The following is a 20,970-nucleotide window of genomic DNA, read 5'->3' as shown; positions in this document are numbered from 1 at the left end:
AAAAAAAAAATAATTTCAGGGAAGGATTGAACTTAAGTTTTTAAAACGAGTTTTTGGCTCGTGGAAGCCGATTATCGGAATCTATAGCCTCCGCAAAACTCCTCTTTAGTATATAAAAAATTAAGAAACTAATATATTTCAATCAAAACTCATTTAAAGAAATATTTTCTTTTAAAAAAGTAATTTACTATTATTATTTTTATTTTTTTTCAATTTACCTCCATTATTACAAAAAAAGGAATCTAAGTATTATACTAAAAAAATACTTTTAAATGAGTTTTGAACGATTAGGAAAGGTGGGGGAAGCGTTTTGTGTTTCAACTTTCTCAGATTATTATGAAGAACATACATTTTAAGTGTGTGCGATATACTACATGGAAATAAAAATTATTTTTTTAATCTTTATTTTATTGTAACTCTAGTATGTTTAATACAACAGAAACACTAATATTTATTGTTCTTGATTATGACACATTGTATTATTACTCTTAAATAAAAAGATCTAAGACTAAAAAGAATAAAATAGTTGTAGTATAATATTGTACAATATATAACTATTGTATTTTCTTCTTACACGTTTAATAATTAAATAAACCATATTAGTTCAAGTATATTTATATATATGTGTGTGTGTGTTTTGAATTGACAGGTACAATAATTAGTATATAAACTTTACATTTCTAAATACCACCAAAGAAAATTGTTTGATATTCTTCTTAATTGAAGAACTATCAATTTATAAATAAACAATATTCTAATAATGAAAATAAAATATCATAAATATAGATATATTTGTAAACTCCTTTACAAGCTATCGAGTCTTAGTTCAACTATTATTATTGCACAAAAATATAATTTCACTGTCTTTTCACAGCGTATTTGGATTATTTATGTAGTTGAATCATTTTTGGAATAAAAACAAAAAAAAAAAAACAAGTTATATTGCACTTTATCTACATTTGATGTTAATAAAATGGCGGAAACAAATCGAGATTGAGTTTATAGTGTATGATGTGATAAAGAACCTACGGAAAATTATCATTTATGTCCTAGTGTTCAAACACAGCATAGAAAATATTTTATTCCCTTATATCTCGGAAATTATTATTATTATTTCAAATTAGTGTGAATATTTAATCGATGAAATAGTGTTAATTTTTTTTTTTAATTCTTCATGTTTAGAGACCAGACTCTCACCTACCAAAGGAGAGGATTTTAGCTCTTTAAAGAATGGATATAAAACTATTATTATTTTATTTATAATCTTTTCAATTCCTTGAGACTGGTATTTATTTTGTAAATAAATCAAACATTATCAAGTCTCAACACTCTTTATTATATCATCAACCGTCCAACGTTTCGGCCAGTTCGGCCATCTTCAAGGACAATCTTAAATATGAATATAATGATTATATAAGGCTTATAAGATAGTCGATAGTATTAAGTTGATCTAAAATTAAACATTAATGAAATTGTGACAAAATAGGGCAATTTGACTTGTAATAAATGACCTGGGCAGAATAGCCTGCGAAACGTTTTTAAATAATTGGGTGTGAGTTGTAAATTTATATTTATGATTATTCTTGAGGATGGCCGAATTGGCCGAAACGTTGGACTGTTGATGATATAATAAAGATTGTTGAGACTTAACATGGATATCAATTGATTTATTTAAAAAAAAAAAAAAATATTATTACTAATGATTATTGAATATAACAGTTTAACATTAGTAGTTTGGTTACAGAATGGTTTTTAGGTTGTAAAAATTGAAAAACTTCATCCTTAAAATACTTTTTTGAGACATAACTGTACAACATATCATAGCTAAACAACGCAAATAATTTAACATAAAGATGGTAATTGTGGGCCGACAAAAGAAATAAAAATAATTTACTATAAAGAATTAAACAAGAGAAAATAAATAAGTACATTACAAAGGCGTGCTTAGAAGAATAGTACAAAATATATGGTAAATTAGATTATTACAACGAGCATTTTAAGGAGTAAAATTACAATCTTTTCTTTATTCGGCTAATTATTAAAGTAAAAGGCTAGCTCTTAAATCTAAATTACCACCGTAGAAGGGTAAAAGGGGAAACTCCTTTAAAAGTTAACATGAAAGGTAATAGGGGCCTCTTTAAAGTTGAAAACACATAAAACCAATTTACTAGAAATAATTAAACAAGATGAAATACATTAATACATTACAAAGGACGGGATAAATAGAATAATAAAAAAATATATGCTAAATTAGGCTATAGGCAAAGGGAATTATATATATGCTGTATTGAAACAGATATTTCTCTATTATTCACTATGGCAATATTTTCCCGTACTTATTCTCCAAATAAGCATTTCTGTGGACAGACAGACGGATTTCAATTTCAACAGTTTTCAAAAAAGTATTATTTATTTATTAAATATTATTTTTTGTAAAATCTTTTACTTTCCAAATTATTTATAATCACTCAGTATCACTACTCTCATTTTTTAAAATGTACCAGGTCATTCAAAAAGTCCTGTCGTTTTTTTGGGGGAAATTTTAAATATATAAATATTTTCAAATAATCACCTTTATTCATCAAAATATCCACCGTTACAGTCGGTAACCTTCTCCCAACGAGATGGTAAAGCCCAAATTCCTTCCTTAAAAAACTGTTGATTTTTACTGCAAAAATAAGTGGTCAGTTCGTGAATTAGGTTGTCACGGTCTTGAAAACATTTTTGTCTCAGATTGTTGTCGAGATCTCTGAATAGGTGATAATCAGTGGGTGACAGGTCAGGGGAATATGGTGGGTGAGGCAAAACTTCCCAGCCTATTTCTGTCAATTTTTCCCTGGTCAATTTGGCGGTGTGTGGTCGAGCGTTGTCTTGAAGAAGCAAAGGTCTTCTTCTGTTGACTAAGCAGGGATCAAAAGTCTTAAGCTTGGATTGGCAATGGTCCAGTATATTGCAGTATACTTCTGCAGTGATGGTTTGCCCTTGATTCAGAATCTCAAAATGCACTATACCTTTGGCTGTCCAGAAAACAATGAGCAAAACTTTCTTTGGATGGAGATCTGGTTTTGGAAATTGTTTAGGTTTCTCATCTGCCGACAACCACTGATATGATCGTCTGAAGTTGTTGTACAACACCCATTTCTCATCACAGGTGATGATTCGATTCAAAAAGGGTTCGACTTTCAAGCGGGAAGTTAACGAAGATGCAGTTGTCAAGCGAACAAGCATATTGGCATCTGAAAGCTTATGAGGAATCCATTTATCCAGTTTTTTCACTTTTCCCAGTTCTTTAAGGTAATTCCAGGCAGTGGTGGCTGAGATATTAAGTTGAGAGGCTATCTCTGAACAACTTTGACGCGGATCCAACTCTACTACTCTTCGAACGTCCTCCTTATCAACTACAGTTGGTCGACCTGAGCGTGCCTCGTCTTCTAGTGTCTCGTCGCCTCCACGAAATTTTGAAAACCAAAATTGTGCCTTCCGCTCAGACAGCACATCTTCCCCAAACACGGAGCATATTTTTCTAGCAGTTTCGGCAGCTTTTGAGCCAAGTTTAAACTCATAGAGCAAAATCGACCGAATTTGAGTTTCAACTGGAATCATTTTAACTAGACAGTTGGATGGTGACTGCATTAAATTAATCCTCCTTAGCCTCCTATTCATAAAGTATAAACATTTGTGTTTACATGGATAAAAGTTGTATTGAACGGAATTAATTAGCAAACACTCTAGAATCAAAATAAACTACGAACAAACGAAAAACGACAGGACTTTTTGAATGCCCTGGTATTTCTAGCCTTGGAAAAATATTTTTCCTCTTAACTCTTTAGGTTAATTATCAAATCCTTTCATACTTTATATTTGTAAATTTTTCACTTCTAGTATAAACGTGAGTTGGTTCATTACTTCAAATAAACAAAATAAAAGGTACTTTAGAGTCAGATTTTTAAAGAAATTACAATTATTTCATTGGGAAAAAGACCTATCTATATTAACACTTAACTGTGCATTGATTTACTCAGTTTGATCAAAATAGTTACAGCCAGTTATCAGGGAATCCTAAAAAAGTATAAAATCGATGTATAAAGTTGCACTTGAGATAAATTTATTTTAAGGAATTTAAGTTGCTGTAACATCCTAGCCATATGTCCACTTTAAATATGTAATTTCAGTTCTGTACAAATTTTCGTTTTTGCTCAACACACTGTCAGAAAAATACACAAACTATTTTGCGAAACTTTTTTCGTGGACTGAAGAGGACCCTAAATGAATGTGAAATTTTTAGCGATATTAATAATTCCCTTTACCATATATTCCTTACATGGATATGTAAATGTAAAAATGGGCAGAGAGCGCTCATATATTTTTTGTTGGCCAGCCATGGATGTATTGACTAAAACGTGCCATATTTGACATTTCTGCTGCACATATGCATATATACGGCCCCAAATTATTAATTTCATTAATTTATAAACTAATTTTTCGAAACAAGGAGTTATGATACATTATAACTCTTGTATTTCTCGTCTTACATTTACAACAATAAATGTTTCTCTTCCCGTTTATTTTATAATAAATGGGAATGGGTAATGTAGATCAATTATACCAAGTGGAGGTATTGAAAAATTATGAATCATTGAAATTCAGGAAAAAAAAATTCTCAGAATTCCATAATTTAAGACGGAAATAAGGACTCGTTCTGTAAGATAATTCAAAATTTATTGTTTCTAAATTGAATTCTGCAAGCGTTGGTGTCTTAGCAAAACAGTTGAAAGGTTTTCTGAATATAGATACTAATAATGAATGCATTATTATTTCCATAGATTAGGGGGATTTTAGTTCTAGCATTAAAAAGAAATATTTATAATCACACACACGCACGTACCAACAAACACAAACAAACAAGTCATTATTTATTTTATTTTATTGCTATGTCCAATCTAGTTAGGCCATCTCAGATATCTCTTAATTAGCTTGGATATTGATTATCTGAATCAATTTGTATAAAAAACAAATAAATAATTTGAAGGGTTGAAGCCCTCGACGGCCCACAGTAAATAAAATATATATGTAGTTAATTTACCCCCTTAATATGTTTTATTATCATTAATAAAACACCCCATCACTATTCTCAAGAACTTGGCAAGGTACCTTTTACCGGTGCCTGGTGATAATGTTGTTTTTTCATCAGTATACTATTATTTAGAGTCCAGGAGTCCAGCTAAATAGAAAACATCATTAAACAGATGAAAAAAAAAAAATCAAGTGCGTCAATTCCTGCCAAGATTAGTGTTAAATTTCTTTTTTAGGTTTCTGACTAAACCTCTCTATGGTTGGCCCTCCTAAGTAAGGACATATACAAACATTCATAAGTTTATGGCATAATTGTTTATTGCTCTAAGAGGATATTCCTATATTCTGTCGTCACCATATTAATGCACCCTTCCTCATCCCCCAAAAGAAAAACAAAACTTCTAGATCCGCCACTGATAAGGAAAAATTACATTTTACTTAATAGTATTGTCGTAAGGATGAATTTTACTTCAACACAAAAATATATAGTTTAACATAATATATCAACTAACTACCGAGGAGTGTGTTACACATTATAGGATTTAAAAAATCGTTTAACAAAAATTTTAACTAACTCAATTTTTTTGTTTTTTTTCAGTATTCTATTATTTAGAGTCCAGCTAAATAGAAAACATCATTAAACAGATGAAAAAAAAAATCAAGCGCGTCAATTCCTGCCAACATTAGTGTTAAATTTCTTATTTAGGTTTCTGATTAAACCTTTGGTTCGCAATTTTTTCCCTTACTTATACTTTTTATATCTAGGTAAGTTAATGTAAGAAATTGAGTTATATAAAATTTTTATTAAACGATTTTTTAATTCCTATAATGTGTAACACACTCCTCGGTAGTTAGTTGATGTCATTATGTAAACTATATATTTTTGCATTGAAGTAAAATTCATCCTTACGACAATACTATTATATAAAATGTACTATATAAATCTCCTTACCAGGGGCGGATCTAGAAGTTTTGTTTTTCTTTTGGGGGATGAGGGTACATTAATATGGTGACAGAATATGGGATCCTCTTAGAGCAATAAACAATTACTCCATAAACTTTTGAATGTTTGTAAACGTTCTTCCTTAGGAGGCCAACCATAATTAATGTGTATGGCATATTTATAAAGGAATATGGAAAGGACTGGACGCATAATTACATGTTGCCTTATGTGTCAGGATCATATTAAAACCGTTTGTAATGATTGTATTTATTTGAGCCTATCGATTTAACCACTGTATAAAATAAATAAGTTTTGAGTTATCATTAAGTTTAAAAGATAATAAAATTAATGCACATATTGAATTTTTGAATTTATGTTAATGAAAAATATAATTTCAAAAAACAAAAATAAAATAAAATTTGTAAATTTATGAGTTAATTTAATGATTTTAAATAAATTGTTTACTTAATAAAAATATTTACAACCTTCAAGTATTGATGACTTTACCGTTTTACGGCTTTGAAACCTAACAACTAAAAATTTAGACACAATTAATTAAAGTATTGGTACAAGTATGTATACTTTGGAATAATGTTACTTTATTTTTCTCACGTAAAATCACTGCTTCTTGTGGCTATTGAAAATATTTTTTATAAATGTTAAATTATGCAAAAATATTGTAAATATGCCATCGTTTACCTTCTTGTATGTACATTGAATAGTTAAAGTTGGAGAACTTTTTTCAATAAACAGTGTTCATATTATACAAGAATGTTTGTATTCTATCCGTGTATGTATATAACTTTTTTAAAAAATAATATGGTCCTCCCTATTATGTATGTTATCATTTAATGTTTTCCAATTATTAATATTTTCTTTAATTTTCTAACACTGTTTATTTTGAAAATTATTTTCAATTGTAACGTATTTTTAACCGCCAATCCCCACTACTTCTCTATTACATCCTGTTTACCGTTTACTTTCGTACTGACCTCTGGTCGGTGCGAAAGGTGCGTTTCCTATTTTGTTCATTATCTTCTTTTATTCTTGATTTTACACTTATTTCCCTTTTTTTCATCTTTTGTGTGTAATGCATTTTATATTTCCTCTTATTTTATTTTTTACTATTTCCGTTTTCATTAATTTTCTAAATACTTTTATTATTCTAATTTAATTTTTACGTTTCACTGTCCATCTTTTTAATTTTATTTACTTTGTTAATTTTTGTTTACGTCATTTAAGTGTTTGTATTTTTTTAGCCCTGATGAAGCTCTCCAACGTGGGGCGAAACGTTGGCTCATGATAAAGTTTCACGACTATTTGAGTTCTTCTTTGACCGGACCATTTTCCTTTTATTAATTTTTTTTTTACTTTATCTTACCTATAAATGGAATATATAGTAAGGGAAAATCCAAAAAACCTAGTCTCACAAAATGATGTGTGTCTGTCAACTCAAAAACGAAGATCGAAACTAAAATTACATATTGAAGGCTGTTATATGCCTGTAAAACTGCAGCGAATTTTCGATAATATCGAATAAAGTGCCACTTTATAGTATCGATTTTCTTCGCGAAGGCTGTAATTCTTTTGATTAAACTCGGTGAATCAATGAAAAATTAAATATTCTTAAATAAAAAAATAAGACTTATCCTAATAAAAATAGTTTAACAGGGATTAAGTAATGAATTTTTAAAAAATCTTCCTCTAGAGTACCTTTAATTTAATTTATTTAAAAAAAAAAACACTACTCATTTTTAAAAATAAATGAATAAATAAAGGAGAAAAGAAGAAAAATAGAAATATCCAATTTTTACGCGAAAAGCCAAAACCAACTGATCTTTCCCGATTGCATTACAGCTTCGTTTTCTTTTGTTAAAATGTTGTATTCTTGGCAGGACCAAATGTATATTCGTTATTCTCACCATGAGAAGTCCTAAAATAAAAAAAATTAATAACAAAATAAAAATTTTTTGTTCAGAAATTTCGCCACGCTTGGCCTTTTGATTTTTATTATTATTTTTCTTAAAATAACAAAAATACTGATTACTTGAACACAAGCCCATTAATCTACACAAATCTTGGGGACGTATTTTTTAAAATAAAAAATTAATGTTAATACAACCTCCAACACAGATTTGAGAATTTTCATATCAAAAGTGAATATGCCCACTTCCCAAAAGTAAAGTTTTTTTTTGGCCAAATTAAAATTTATTTCAAAATTTATATTTTAACCTGACAGATGTGTACTCACATATTAATTTTCTCTTAATACATCTGCATGATATTCTGCTATGTATAATCTGTTTTTGATAATAACTTTTCAAAATTTGATATTGCAATTTGTCTTTCATGTAATACTTATTTTCGATTTATGAGTGTTATTTATGAGTATATATTAGATGAAGTTTAATTCAAGCAAAATCAGAGAATTGCTGATTTGTTGAGGAAAAGCTGGGAGGGCAGGTAGGGTATGAAGGTCACATAGGGCACTCACCCAAGCAGATGTGTACAAAATATGCAGGCATCTTGTTCCTCTACATGTCTGCCTTCTAAATATAATTTTTTTTGTACGAATAAACTTAGTAATAACAAATTGTTTTTTATTAAGTAATACATAATTGAACAATTATTAGATATTTGTTTTATTGATAAAGCATAAATCAAGAATAGGTTAAGTCAAAAATAGAATTAACAACGCTTTTAGTTCAGTTAGAAGTATATAAAAAATGGTTTCAATTAAGGTGACATATGTCCATAAATTAAGAATAGAATAAGGAAAAAAATAAAAACAATTTGGAAATTTGGCTTAACCTTAAAACATTTTAGATTTGTAAATGTTAATAAATTAGTGAAGTACCTGTTTAATATAGTTAAATATTAAATTATGTGTATGTAAATTTGTAAAAAAAAGTTTATTAAAATACAATGTAAAATTTGTTTATTGTAACTGTATGTTAATTGTAAAACTGTTGATTGTAAATATTTTTATTTTTAGATCTAGATAATGGATAGAAAAGCTCGAAACGTTCTTCGGATGGCATAGAGAATAAAAAAGTAATCAATTCCTGAAAAGAAAAATAATAAAGAATAAGTTAATTTAAAAGCTAATATTAATTAATTCAAAGTTTTATAAGGAACCTTTTTCAATACAGTAGAAAATTGTGTTACTCAGATTGTTTAAAAATCTTGTTTTAATTTGAAATGGAATTAATTCTTGGCCAAACCAATAACTATAATAATTCTTGTGAAGTAGGATAATAACACGAAAATGAAGAAATGTACTTACTTTTGAAGATATAATAGAATGATTGGTCTATTGTATGTAAATAAATACATGCTGCTGTAGGAACAAACAATCTGCTATCGTATTACCCAATATCGTTCAATGAAAAGATTCATCAGTACCTTATTTCTATATATATGTATATATGATTCTGTTATTATGGAAAACTATAATAATTATTGCGATGTGCATCGCTATATAGCTGGAACTTAACCGTGAGCGATGTGTACAATAGTCGAACCTGTACGGACATGTAGAGTCCAAAGTTCGAAGTAGTGGTTATAAGGGGAAATAATACTAATTTCTGGAATATGTTTAAATTATCGTATTATAAAGAATATAATGAATCTTTTTTTTTTAATTGCATCACAGAATAATTGTTAAACATTTTACTTGTACTTGCATCCAGAATTGTTTGATTAAAAGATCAAAATTGTATGTTTAACATATTCATATTTATTTATAGTAAACGTAGCACTAATTTATCGTACTTGTTCAAAAATCATTATTTATTTTGTAAATGAAATGAGGTCTTGATATAAGAAATTACTGTAACAATCATCGCGAAATATTTGGAATGAATGAAAATTAATAAATGTATTTATTTTCCAACATATTATAACACAAATTGTTAAAACATTTCATACATGCATCGGTTTATGTATTAACTTATTTTTTTAAAAACGTTTGTACCTTATTTCTAAATTACAGAAGAAATAATGTGTTACTTTCTTTGATATGTAGTTTTTAAATCCTTTGATACTTTGCCAAAGCTATAAAATCTCCTTACAACTATAATAATTATTGCGAAGTTCAGCGGTACAGAGCTGGGACCAGACTGTGCGAAGTACAGGATACCCGAACCCGCATGGACCTGTCGAGCTCAAAGTTCAAAGTAGTAGCATATGAGAAAATAATTAAATTTATCTGGTCTTACAAAAAATTATAAAACATGTTGCTAAATATGTAAATATACATGTACAGAATATTTTTTTCTTTATATTAGAAAAAAACAAAGCTAATTTTAAATGATTTAACCACACAAGAAGAAAAAAAAAATTAGAAAAGTAAGATTAAAAAACAAAACAAGAAGAGGTAAGAAAATAAATAAATTGTAGTGAAATAAATTGCGAACTGTAAGGTAATTAAAAAAGATAAATAAAAAAATGAATGAATGAAGAATTCGTCTTTAAGTATTCTCAAAGATATAGTGATGATAGTTTTTTTTTTTTATCTTAAAACTATGAAACGCTTTCGGCAATGTTACCCAAATGCATCGAGTTGCTAGAACACATAGCTTACTTATTAGTTCTTAGTTTATGAATAAGCTGTGTGTATACGCTAGTGTATATTGCATTAACATGTTAATCAAAGATACAATTTTTATTTTTTCTCTTTTCAAACAATAATTAACTATATCATAAATACAATATTTCTCAAATATTATCTTTTTTTTTTAACAATTTTATTTTGCCTTATTTTTTCCCACCTTTTCACACAAAATTATATTAAATTTTCCTTATTCATTCTTTCTCTCTTTTTTTTTTTTTTTTATCAACCTTATTTACGCTATTACCTCTATATAGTGGAGTATTATCTCATACCTCCCCTCTCCATTGATCCGTATTTCACGTACAATTCGTTACACATTTGCAATATACATTAAACTAAATTATGAATAAATAGAAATAAATAAAAAAAAACACATCAGTATAACAATTAAAAAAATAAATAAATAAGTTTGCAAAAACTCATAAATAAATTTAAAAAATACATATAAATAAATTTAAAAAATGAATAAATAAGTTTAAAAAAATATTTTTGTATTAAACATATAAAACAATATTCTATTTTTTTTTTTTATGGGAAGTACATTGTTTCATTAGAATTTATACATTGCTTTATTTGTATACTTCATTACATTACTTTATTGTATTGCAGAATGCTACAAAAAAAAAAATTAATAAATAAATAAATGGATACACATTTACATTATTATCAGTACAATGATCACGGGATTCTTCTTTATGCTCTATTGGTTAAGATGGTTCTGTTTTCTCTTGCTTAAAACAGTAGGCAGCGCTTATCAGAGAAGGCCTACCAGTAACGGGGAATGAATGCAGGACTTTGTTCTGCCTCTTTTGTAAGGCTATCCTGAGCTGTGGAGATTAAGGTCAATCCTTTCCATCCTCCCCTGGGGGCAATCATCCGTCTCAAATAGGGAACTTTGATCGGGGCTTCATTGTGTCCGATGCGTCCTTACTTCTCTCACTGTCACCTCCACGAGCGGAATAACAATCAATAATATCTAATTTATGGATTTTGTTCGTTAAGCTTCTTTACATTGTTTCGTTAAAAATTGCGTATTATCTTCCGAAAAATGAGACGTTGAGAAATGCAGTTTAAACTGGTTAAGTGGGCACGGTGTACATGAGAAACCTCTACTAATGATAATTACAAAGAGATCCCGAAACTTTTGCCTTGAATTAAAGCATGTGTAATTGAGATTTGAATTCTTAGATTTTTTCGATATTTACCTAATTAATTGGGACTTGTTGGTAACACTTGCAGAATAGGACAAAATTATTATCCTTTGTAGTAGCAACGAAAATATAAATCAACCGACTTCTGAGGATTCTGTGCGTATTTATGATGAAAAGACTTCACAGACGATGGCATTGTTTCTGCCGGCTCTCCTTCCTCTTTGGAAATAGAAAATGAAGATTAAAGTTGTGAAGAAATTTCAGAATGAGTGTTGAAGCGTAACACAGGAAAGTCATAAGAAACCATACAAAAATATTTGAAGATGTCAAATATTAACAATCTTGGCACATTTGATGAAATTTATACCATCAAGAAACCTCTTAAAGTTGGCACTCGAATACAAACCAAAATATTTGACTTTTTAAGCAATAAGTTTTGTTTTATAAAATAAAAGTATAACGTAAAAGTTAAGACATTAGAATGTTGTGATAAGGCCTGTGATTTTATACGGGATGGAGACCACATACCTAACCGACTTGGAAAAGCTGCTAAGAATAGAAAGGAGAATCTTAAGAAAAATCTATGGGCCCAGGAAAACACATGAAGATTACAGCCGAAGATATAACGATGAAATACACAGAAATATCAGAGACCTAGAAACCGAGATAAGAATCAGAAGGCTGATGTTCTATGGGCATATGAAAAGGATGAAGGAGGAAAGATTGAACAAAAAGATCTTTAAAAAAAAAGTTTCAGCCACAAAAGCATGGGAGGATACAAGATGCAAATAAGAGAAGATTTAAAGAACCTTAAAATTTCAGATGCCGACAGTCTAGATAGAGACACATACAGGAAAACAATGAAAAATCTCGCCAATATTGGAAGAGGAAAAAAGAGGGGCACGAAGTGGTCCGAAGAAAGAAAAGCAACGCAGTCGAGGATCATGAAACTGCGATGGGAAGAAAGAAAATCAAGACACCCGAAGAAGCCTAACCAATGATATTCGCGTGGCCCTTAGTGGAATAAAGTACATATACGTAAAACATATAATATGCATTTTTATTAACATTTTCACCTCTATAAATAAAAAAAACGATATATTTCGCCAACAATAAATAGGATGGGACTGACCCCAAATTTATCCGAAACTCTCGCAGATGAGGAAGCTAAAATTACACGAGTATTTGAATTTTTAAAAGCACATCGCCTTCTTTATATATTATAACTCCTCTTCGATTTTTATGTTTTTTATTTATTTTTTTTATTTTATTATTTTTTTTTAATTATTTTTCATTTTTTTTTTATTTTTTTATTTTTCTATTTTTTATTTATTTTATTATTTTTTTTTTTTTACTTTTATCATCCCATAGGCGTTGATGACCAGAGGGTTTTACGCCTTTAAGCAACAATCAACAACAACAACGATATATTTCGACCTTAGTGGGACCCTCTATAAATAAGACAAATGTCTTTAAATAAAATAACGTACATCCAAGTTAAGTCTCAAAAAACTCTTTATTATTTTTTCCAAGTCCAACGTTTCGGGCAATAGGGCCATTCTAAAGGACAGTCTTAAATATAGATTTAAACCTCACATCCAATAATTTAAAAATCTCTTGTCAATTCTCCATTAAAGTTTAAACCTTTAAATTACAAATTAACTTAAGAATAACATTATTAACATTTGTCCACAATAATACAGAACTATATTTACTAACATATGTCTGGTTAAACTTAACAATATGTTTATTTGCCGCTGTTCAATTAATTAAACTGTAACAGATTATTTTAGAAAACAAATTGTTTAAATAAATGTTATAAATTATTCAAGAAAAATTAATTTTTATTTTAGTTTCACTAGTTGAACAATTACTTTCGAGATGAAATATCAGGCTGCTTTAGCATTTTGAAAACTCTGAATTTCGGAGGGAGCTTTACGCATTTTTTTTTTTTTTTTACGTTTTAGTATTATGGCACGTACTTTTTCTTATTTTGAAATAGTATAAGTAGTAGAACTCCTAAGAATAGGAAGAAAATCAGTTTTTTGTCTAAAAATAATATTAGAAATGTTTAATAAAATAATATATTTTATTAAACGTACCTTGAGGTAAATTATTTTAAATTGTGTTATAGTGTGTCATTGATATTAAAGGTGAATAATAAAATTGAAATTTGTAGGATTTAAGCGATAACAAATAATCAGACAATGACAAAGGGAAATATTAAAGATTAAACTTATTAATATATATATTTTCTTGATGAAAATTTAAGATCTTAAATTGAAACTAGGATAAATTTTTAAGATGTTAAACTAGGATAAAAATTAAGTTTTCTAGAATAGTTTACTACTTATATTTAATAAAATTGTTTTCAAAATAATCTGTTAATGCTTAAGTGGCAAGTGGCCAATTTCAGTTAAGGTGCATAAAAACAATTGTGTTAATTTATGCCTTAAATTTCATCTTATTTTATTTCAACTCCATCACCTATTTAGATCAAATGTTTCTTGGTGTGTCTACATTGAAAAAGAATCGAACTGATTGGTCTATCAAATTATCTGTAATGAGAACAGTGTGAAGTGTTTGGAAAAATTATTTGTAATCAACAATGGTACCAGATCTCTTTTCAGCATTTTAAAACATTTCTATTTTCAAATTTTCATTCTCTATTTTCAGACAGAATCTAAAAATAAAAATTTTTGAGCGAAGACCCTTTGGATAAATTTAAGCCAAATTCGATGAGTTAGTTTAGGTTTTAATTTAACAAGGATGTTTCAACATGGTTTCGAATCAAATCTGAAAAAACCTCAATTCGGTTTTATATTTTGTAATCAATTTTCCTATATTTTCTTTATAAAACAGTGGTATGGTTAATGATGCGGGGGGGAGAGGAGGGGAGATAAGAAATTGCTTCTTCCAACGAACCTAACAATTTAGAAAATTGGGTTAACTGAAGAAAAGATACAAAGTTTACACTGAACTGTAATTTCTTGACTTAATAATTCTGAGCTTCCTCAAAACAGAATATTTTTTTGTCTTCATTGAATCAAAGCCTGACACTGTTTTTGATTTAAAATAGTCCATTAAGTTAGATATTTAAACATTTTAAAAATTATTTGATTAAAAATTCGTTAATTTTTGCTTTAATCTGCCCTAGTAAGCTAATGTTTTAGTGGAAAAATCATATCTCAATCATCGAGATATAAAACGAACCAGTTTCAGAGTGTTTTATTTTTTTAATAGCTTCCAGGGGCCATAGCACGACATTATTGGATTTTTTTAAAAGTAGTATCAATCAAAAATTTTTTTTCAAAATCGGTGAGAACTAAGCGATGACACCCATGGGCGTATGCAGAATTTTACCATGGTGAGAGCGGACATCAAATATTACATATACTTGTCTATATATCGTCTATTTTGGAAACATTTGGTAAAAGAAACATATGAAATTCTGCTACTTCATAAAATCCATTAATTATTTTTTAAATTTTTCTGAGCTTTTATCACAATAAATTATTGAAAATTGAGCAAACACATAATTATTGTACATAAATACAGACAAAAAATATAAGAGCTGGTGAAGAGGTTTGATATGAGAGAATCAGCCTTCTGGGATTGCAGGGAAACATATTAACCACCACATCTACGATGGTTGCCTTCTTTGATTTATTTTCAACAAACATTCTGAGATTTTTAAAATGGCAAACAGTAAGTTATTGTAGGAAAAATGGAATCTAAAAAAAGTTCTTTTTTATTCTTTTCCCACATTATTTTTAGAGATAAGTTTAGAGATGACGAATAATTGAATCTAAACTTTTTTTTACTGAAGAATCGACATATGTCCACCTTGTCCCTTCAAAGTTAAATCATCTATCAAATCAATCCCTTATTTTCTTTATTTTTTTTCTAGTGGCCCAAAACTCTAGGGGGGGATGTGAGGCTCCCCCTTGCTCCCCTCTGCCTATGCCTATGAAGACAATATGTAAATCTGTAGATTCGAGTTTTTCTTATGTTGGCCAGATCTTATGAACATTATTTCCTTCAGTGTTAAAATATCTAATCCTCGGTAATTCCTCTAGTTCAGTCTGCGCGGCATGTCAGGAAAGACCTCAGACTGAAGAAGAAATTCCTCCAGTTCCTCTGAGGAGGCGTGTGTAGCCCGACATGCCTATAACAGTTTACTACTCAGGTCGTCTAGTTGGCCAATGTTGCCTGAATAAAATGTCGCATCTACATAGCGACTTTTATGGCGGTAGTAGTAAATGTGCATTTACTGTGGGGCTAGTATGACGTTGCACAATACGAGGTAGTTAACCCTAGTAAGACGTCCGGTATAAAGTTGTGAAAGGAGACAACAATAACTCTGATTTCAGTAATAAAAATAAACCTATCATTAATAACCAAAGCATTTATGATCACTAAAAGAAAAATCGACCCTAGGAAAAAGATTACCCAGAAACAGTATTAAAATTTTTATATTTCCAATTGTTGACAGTGTTATCAGTGACTGGGAAAACAAGCATTTTTTGTGACCCAGATATTGACATACCCATTTCAAATTGAATTTTTATTATTCCAACACAAACGAATAAGAAATGGTTACTTTTATCATGAACTTGGCAGTTTGTGGTCCACAAAAATATACACACCTCTTTAAGCTGAAACACAAGAAACCAGGAGCTCATGGTGACTAGTCCAAGTAGTGTCTCATTTCCATTTTTGTTTTCGGTCACTGGCTTTTTCATTTTAGAGGGAATTAGTTGATCAGCTGATGGAGTGCTTAGCTTACCACTGGTTCCAATTTTGAAACGAAATTGTGACATCAAATTCCTGATATTTAAAACAAAGATTGGCCTGTCAATAACAGGTGCACTTACCCTAGTCATTTGAAAGAACGGAACAATATACATTAACTATTCCGTGTAGTAAGATACCTGGGAATTCACCTAGATCGCCGCCTTACCTGGAATCATCATCATATCAACATCAAACTTATGCAAGGTTACCAATGCTATATCCTATCCTAAACAGAAATTCCAAACTAAAACCAGATAGAACTGTTCTTATATTTAAAACAATCCTCAGGCCATTGCTGATGTACGGCTGTGAAGTCTGGGGAGCGGCATCCTTCACGAAAAGGAAAAACTACAATCTTTTCAAAATAAAGTCTTAAGAATCGCAGTTAATGCTCCTTGGTTCATAAGAAATAGCCAATTGCATCGCGAATTACATATGGAGTCAATAGAGGATTATATCAAAAAACGGTTCATGAAGTTCCACTCCCAGTTGCCAGTTGAAGGAGCAGTGACCTACAACCTGGGAAACCCAACCTCAACCTGAAGACTGAAACCTAGACTGCTGCAGGACATTCTTTTATAAATTTTTAATAAATATAAAATTAATTCATAGTCACACTACTATTTACTTATTATTATTATTATTCATTATTTTTTTCTTCTCTCTTCCCTTTTTTCAAATTAACTTGTTTCTTTTTACTATTAGCAGACAATTGTTTGTTTTGTTTAAGTGTACCAATATCATTATTTTTTGTTTTTAATTTTACTTTTCTCTTTTATTAAGAAGCATTATTCTTATCTATTTATTTTATTATTAATTTTTTTTCTTTTAATAAGAACATTTTATATAGTTAGGAGTGTCATTTGTATGACTATACCCCGTCATAATGAACTGTTAAAAAATTATATAAGTTATATCAACCATGTAAGGCCCACCAGATCTGGTATAAAAATAAAATAAATATAAAAGTATTCCGTGGCAACCATGGCGCTACAGAAATCAGGTTTGAACCGTTCCTGATTCGTGCTCTATCTCGAAAACAGTTCATTTTTTTATTTTAACTCGAATGTGAAAAATTGGGAATTTATATGTTTTAGAACCAACTTCAAACTACAAAAATTTTAGTGAAATATTATTCAAAGAGTCAATTATTATCGAATTTGCTTATGAACGATAGATAGGTCCGTTTTACAAATTTGTTTAGGGACTTAAGTTGGGAAATCTGTTCCAAATTGTTGGGAGATTTTAGATTTCACAGCAACGCCCCTGCCACCAACCCCCTTGTAAAGTATGTGAGCCCCATCAGTGCCATCGTTACACCGCTTGACTTAATCTCGATGTCCCCAAGGGGTTAGAGTGCCCTCTGCCAGCAGTCTATTAGTCTGCCCTTTGCGTGTCTGACCCCAGCAATTAGCCATGAAGCTTCAATTTCTAACGAAAAATATAAGATGAAGCCATTTTTTCGTAATCAGTGTATTATTGTACAGATGCGATAGCGAAAAAGCAATAATTAAAAAAAAAAAATCTTGCACTATTTCAACGTAATAATTAGAAAAAATTGGTGTTTTGCCCCCTTTACACAACTTTCACTCACTATACAAATACGTATTTTAGGGTTTCTAGGGCTGAAAGTAACGAATATCAACTTTCTCTCAAGAATTTAACAGTTCAACAAAAAATGAAAAAGTTGTTTATATACGAAAGCCTCGGATGTTCATGTTTCCAACTTCTGTCTCTATTCCTCATTTTTTCCCTTTAATTATTGATTAAATTCTTTATTTATTTATTGTTTATATTTGTTTGTTATTGCTTACAGCTGAAACTGGTTTTAAATTTCAAATAATCAAAATCAAAGGTTTCTAAAGTATATTTAAAAATTCATCGCTCAATTTTTAAAAAAAATCGTCATTGATGTTTAAGACTACTTAATTATTATATATTGATCTACCGAGTTTTGTCAAAATTGTCACAGTCGTTTTTAACTGTTTTACAAAACCACTTACAATTAAGGTTAAACTCAAAAAAAGTTCAATAAGAACTTTCAACAGAGTTATAAAGGTTGATAAAATGTTTTAAAAGAACTTATATCTAAAGAACTTTTTGATAAACGCTCTTTTAATCTGAGTTATGTTCAAAACTGTTTTTTAATGGTACTGTTAATATAAGCTATGTGGCCGTCCGTAGCCTAGGTCATTTGGTGCAATTTGATCTGTCTGAGATCTGCGGGTGGCGCTAGTTTGAATCCGGTCTGGGGCGTTGACTTTTTTCATTGAGTGGCGGTCCCACAAAATAAAATACTTGACACTCCCCACCATAGTTAGAATAGGGGAGTATAGGACTTGGGAGTCTTGGGCCAACGAAAGGGGGGGGGGAAAGAATATATATATATTATATATAAGTTATGGTTAAAATAGTTTTATTAATTATTAATAAAAAATGTTAAAATTAAAACAATTTTTAATTTGATAAAGAATTACCTTTCTTACTTTACTCTTTCTTTAATTTTATCATATTTATCACTACTTCTATTAAGTAATTTTTCACTATTGATTACTCTAATTTTGCATTAGCAATTCAATTTCTCATTACTGTACTTTTTAATAATTTAGTATTCTATTCATCAATATTAATGTTTTCTTAACTTAGTACGTTCCTCTTTCATTTTTATAACTTTTTACACTCTTTCTAGTTTATATTGTAATTGTTTTATAATATTTCACTTGCTCTTATTTAGGACTTATGAAGCCCTGAAAAGTAGGGATAAATGTTGGTTACTAATAAATAGTTTTTTTTTTTTTACTATCTTGTATCTTTCTTGCCCACCACCCGAACAATCTTCCTTCAAAAATTAATTCGATTTCACTAAAATCACGAGCTTAAAAACTAAGCAGGTTTTCTAGGAATATTGTAATGAATTCTGAAAAAGCCGCGAAAAACCTGTCAAACTGATAGTTCACGAGACATTTCCTGCATTTAAGTTGGAACCGACATAATAACTTTTATTATAAAAGTTCTCCATAGAGAACTTTTCTTGTACAGACTTTGTAAATAAAAATTCAAGTCAAAATATTCTTTTATTCTTAATGTTCTCACATTATCTATCGAAAAACATTTACTATAAAATGTTCCCACGTGAAAATTCTCATCTGAAGAAAATTGATTTTTTTTCACACATCGCTATGTGTGAATAAATATTATGTTTCTACCATAAACAGTTTTAATACAGTTCTTAAGAAAAATTAGAACAAGGAATTTTACGAAATAAAAGTGCACAGTTACTTTGAAGCCCTCATTCTTTGCATAATTATTTGTATTGCACATGAAAAATAAAAACCGTACAATAAGAATAATAATTGTAAATAAGAAATTTACAAGGGTGTTGTAATATCTCCCGGAATAAAGCATAGTCCTTGTCACGCAACTTCCAAGAACGTTAATTATTTATACTTTCACCGTTACAATTAAAAAAATCAATTATTTAAAAACTGATGCCAATTATACAATCCCAAGAGGGAGTGTTAGTTTAACGATGGAAGTTAAAACATTTATTGATAATTTTTTTTCATAGAAACGTTGTGATGAGTCGTCTTGTAAAGAAAGCACTCCACTTATCTCTAATTCCCAAACCGAGTAAAAAATACAAAAATAACATAAAATAATTTCTGTACCACCAACCGTGGGTAAAGTTTGGATTCATAAGAGCTTCTTGGGAAAGACCAGACCCACTATTTAGGATTAGTGGTGGGTCCCAAAACATTTTTTTTAAAGTTCTTTTTTTTTTTTTTTTTGAGTCCCATAATCATCTGGCTATACACTGGCTTGTACCACCTAAACTTTAATAATCGTAAAATTTGTTTTCTTGTATATATAGCTATTGATAAAAATGAATAGGTATGTATGTAAAGACAGGGTGGCCAAGAGCATAAAAAATTACATTAATAATTTAAAATCTACAAATTTTGCAGAAAAGGGTAGTTTTTGTGTTAAAAAAAGTGTATAAAATATCATTGCTCATAATGATCTTGTTTCAATATGGCGGCTGAAAAAGTGAAATTTTGGATCTTTAACCTCAATTATCTGAATAATGAATGAGGTAATAAACATTTAAAACAATAAGAAAAGTTTTAAAACTGAATTCGAAATAGCTTAACAGTCTTTATTTTAAAATCGGTTAAAACAGAAAACAGTTTAAATTACAAAAACACACGACCTATTAGAATTTTTATAATAACAATGATATTCTTTATTTAGTATTGGATAAGTCACTTTTGAATAATATGGTATGCTTTAGTGCCTGGGATTAAATTACGAAGTTTAAATAATGAAATAATGAAACATCGTAAAATATTTCTTATAACTTTTTAAAACAATTTTGATCTCTTTTCTCTCAA

The 20,970-nt window shown here is 29.3% G+C and overlaps 2 protein-coding genes across 5 annotated transcripts in view; both read right to left on the bottom strand.

Moving 5' to 3' along the window:
• kek5 (kekkon 5) overlaps positions 1-20,970 on the bottom strand; it is a 597,474-nt gene that overhangs the window by 187,686 nt on the left and 388,818 nt on the right. The gene's annotated exons all lie outside the window — the stretch shown is intronic.
• Positions 1,379-3,603, bottom strand: LOC136796992 (histone-lysine N-methyltransferase SETMAR-like). The gene is made up of 2 exons (XM_067052309.1): positions 2,670-3,603; positions 1,379-1,389 (listed from the first exon to the last, which is right to left on the bottom strand). The coding sequence occupies exons 1-2, from the start codon at positions 3,601-3,603 to the stop codon at positions 1,379-1,381; spliced, it is 945 nt and encodes a 314-aa protein (XP_066908410.1).

The sequence above is a fragment of the Halyomorpha halys genome, unplaced genomic scaffold (genome assembly GCF_000696795.3).
Source record: "Halyomorpha halys isolate HHAL.00 unplaced genomic scaffold, Hhal_1.1 Scaffold81.1, whole genome shotgun sequence".
In the NCBI taxonomy this organism is placed as follows: Eukaryota; Metazoa; Arthropoda; class Insecta; order Hemiptera; family Pentatomidae; genus Halyomorpha; species Halyomorpha halys.
The sequence above is the reverse complement of the archived record's forward strand: the minus strand, read 5'-3'. Positions and strand labels throughout refer to the sequence as shown.

Excerpts from the sequence above, each read along its gene's own strand:
- LOC136796992 (XM_067052309.1), bottom strand. The coding sequence starts at position 3,603 with ATGATTCCAGTTGAAACTCAAATTCGGTCGATTTTGCTCTATGAGTTT.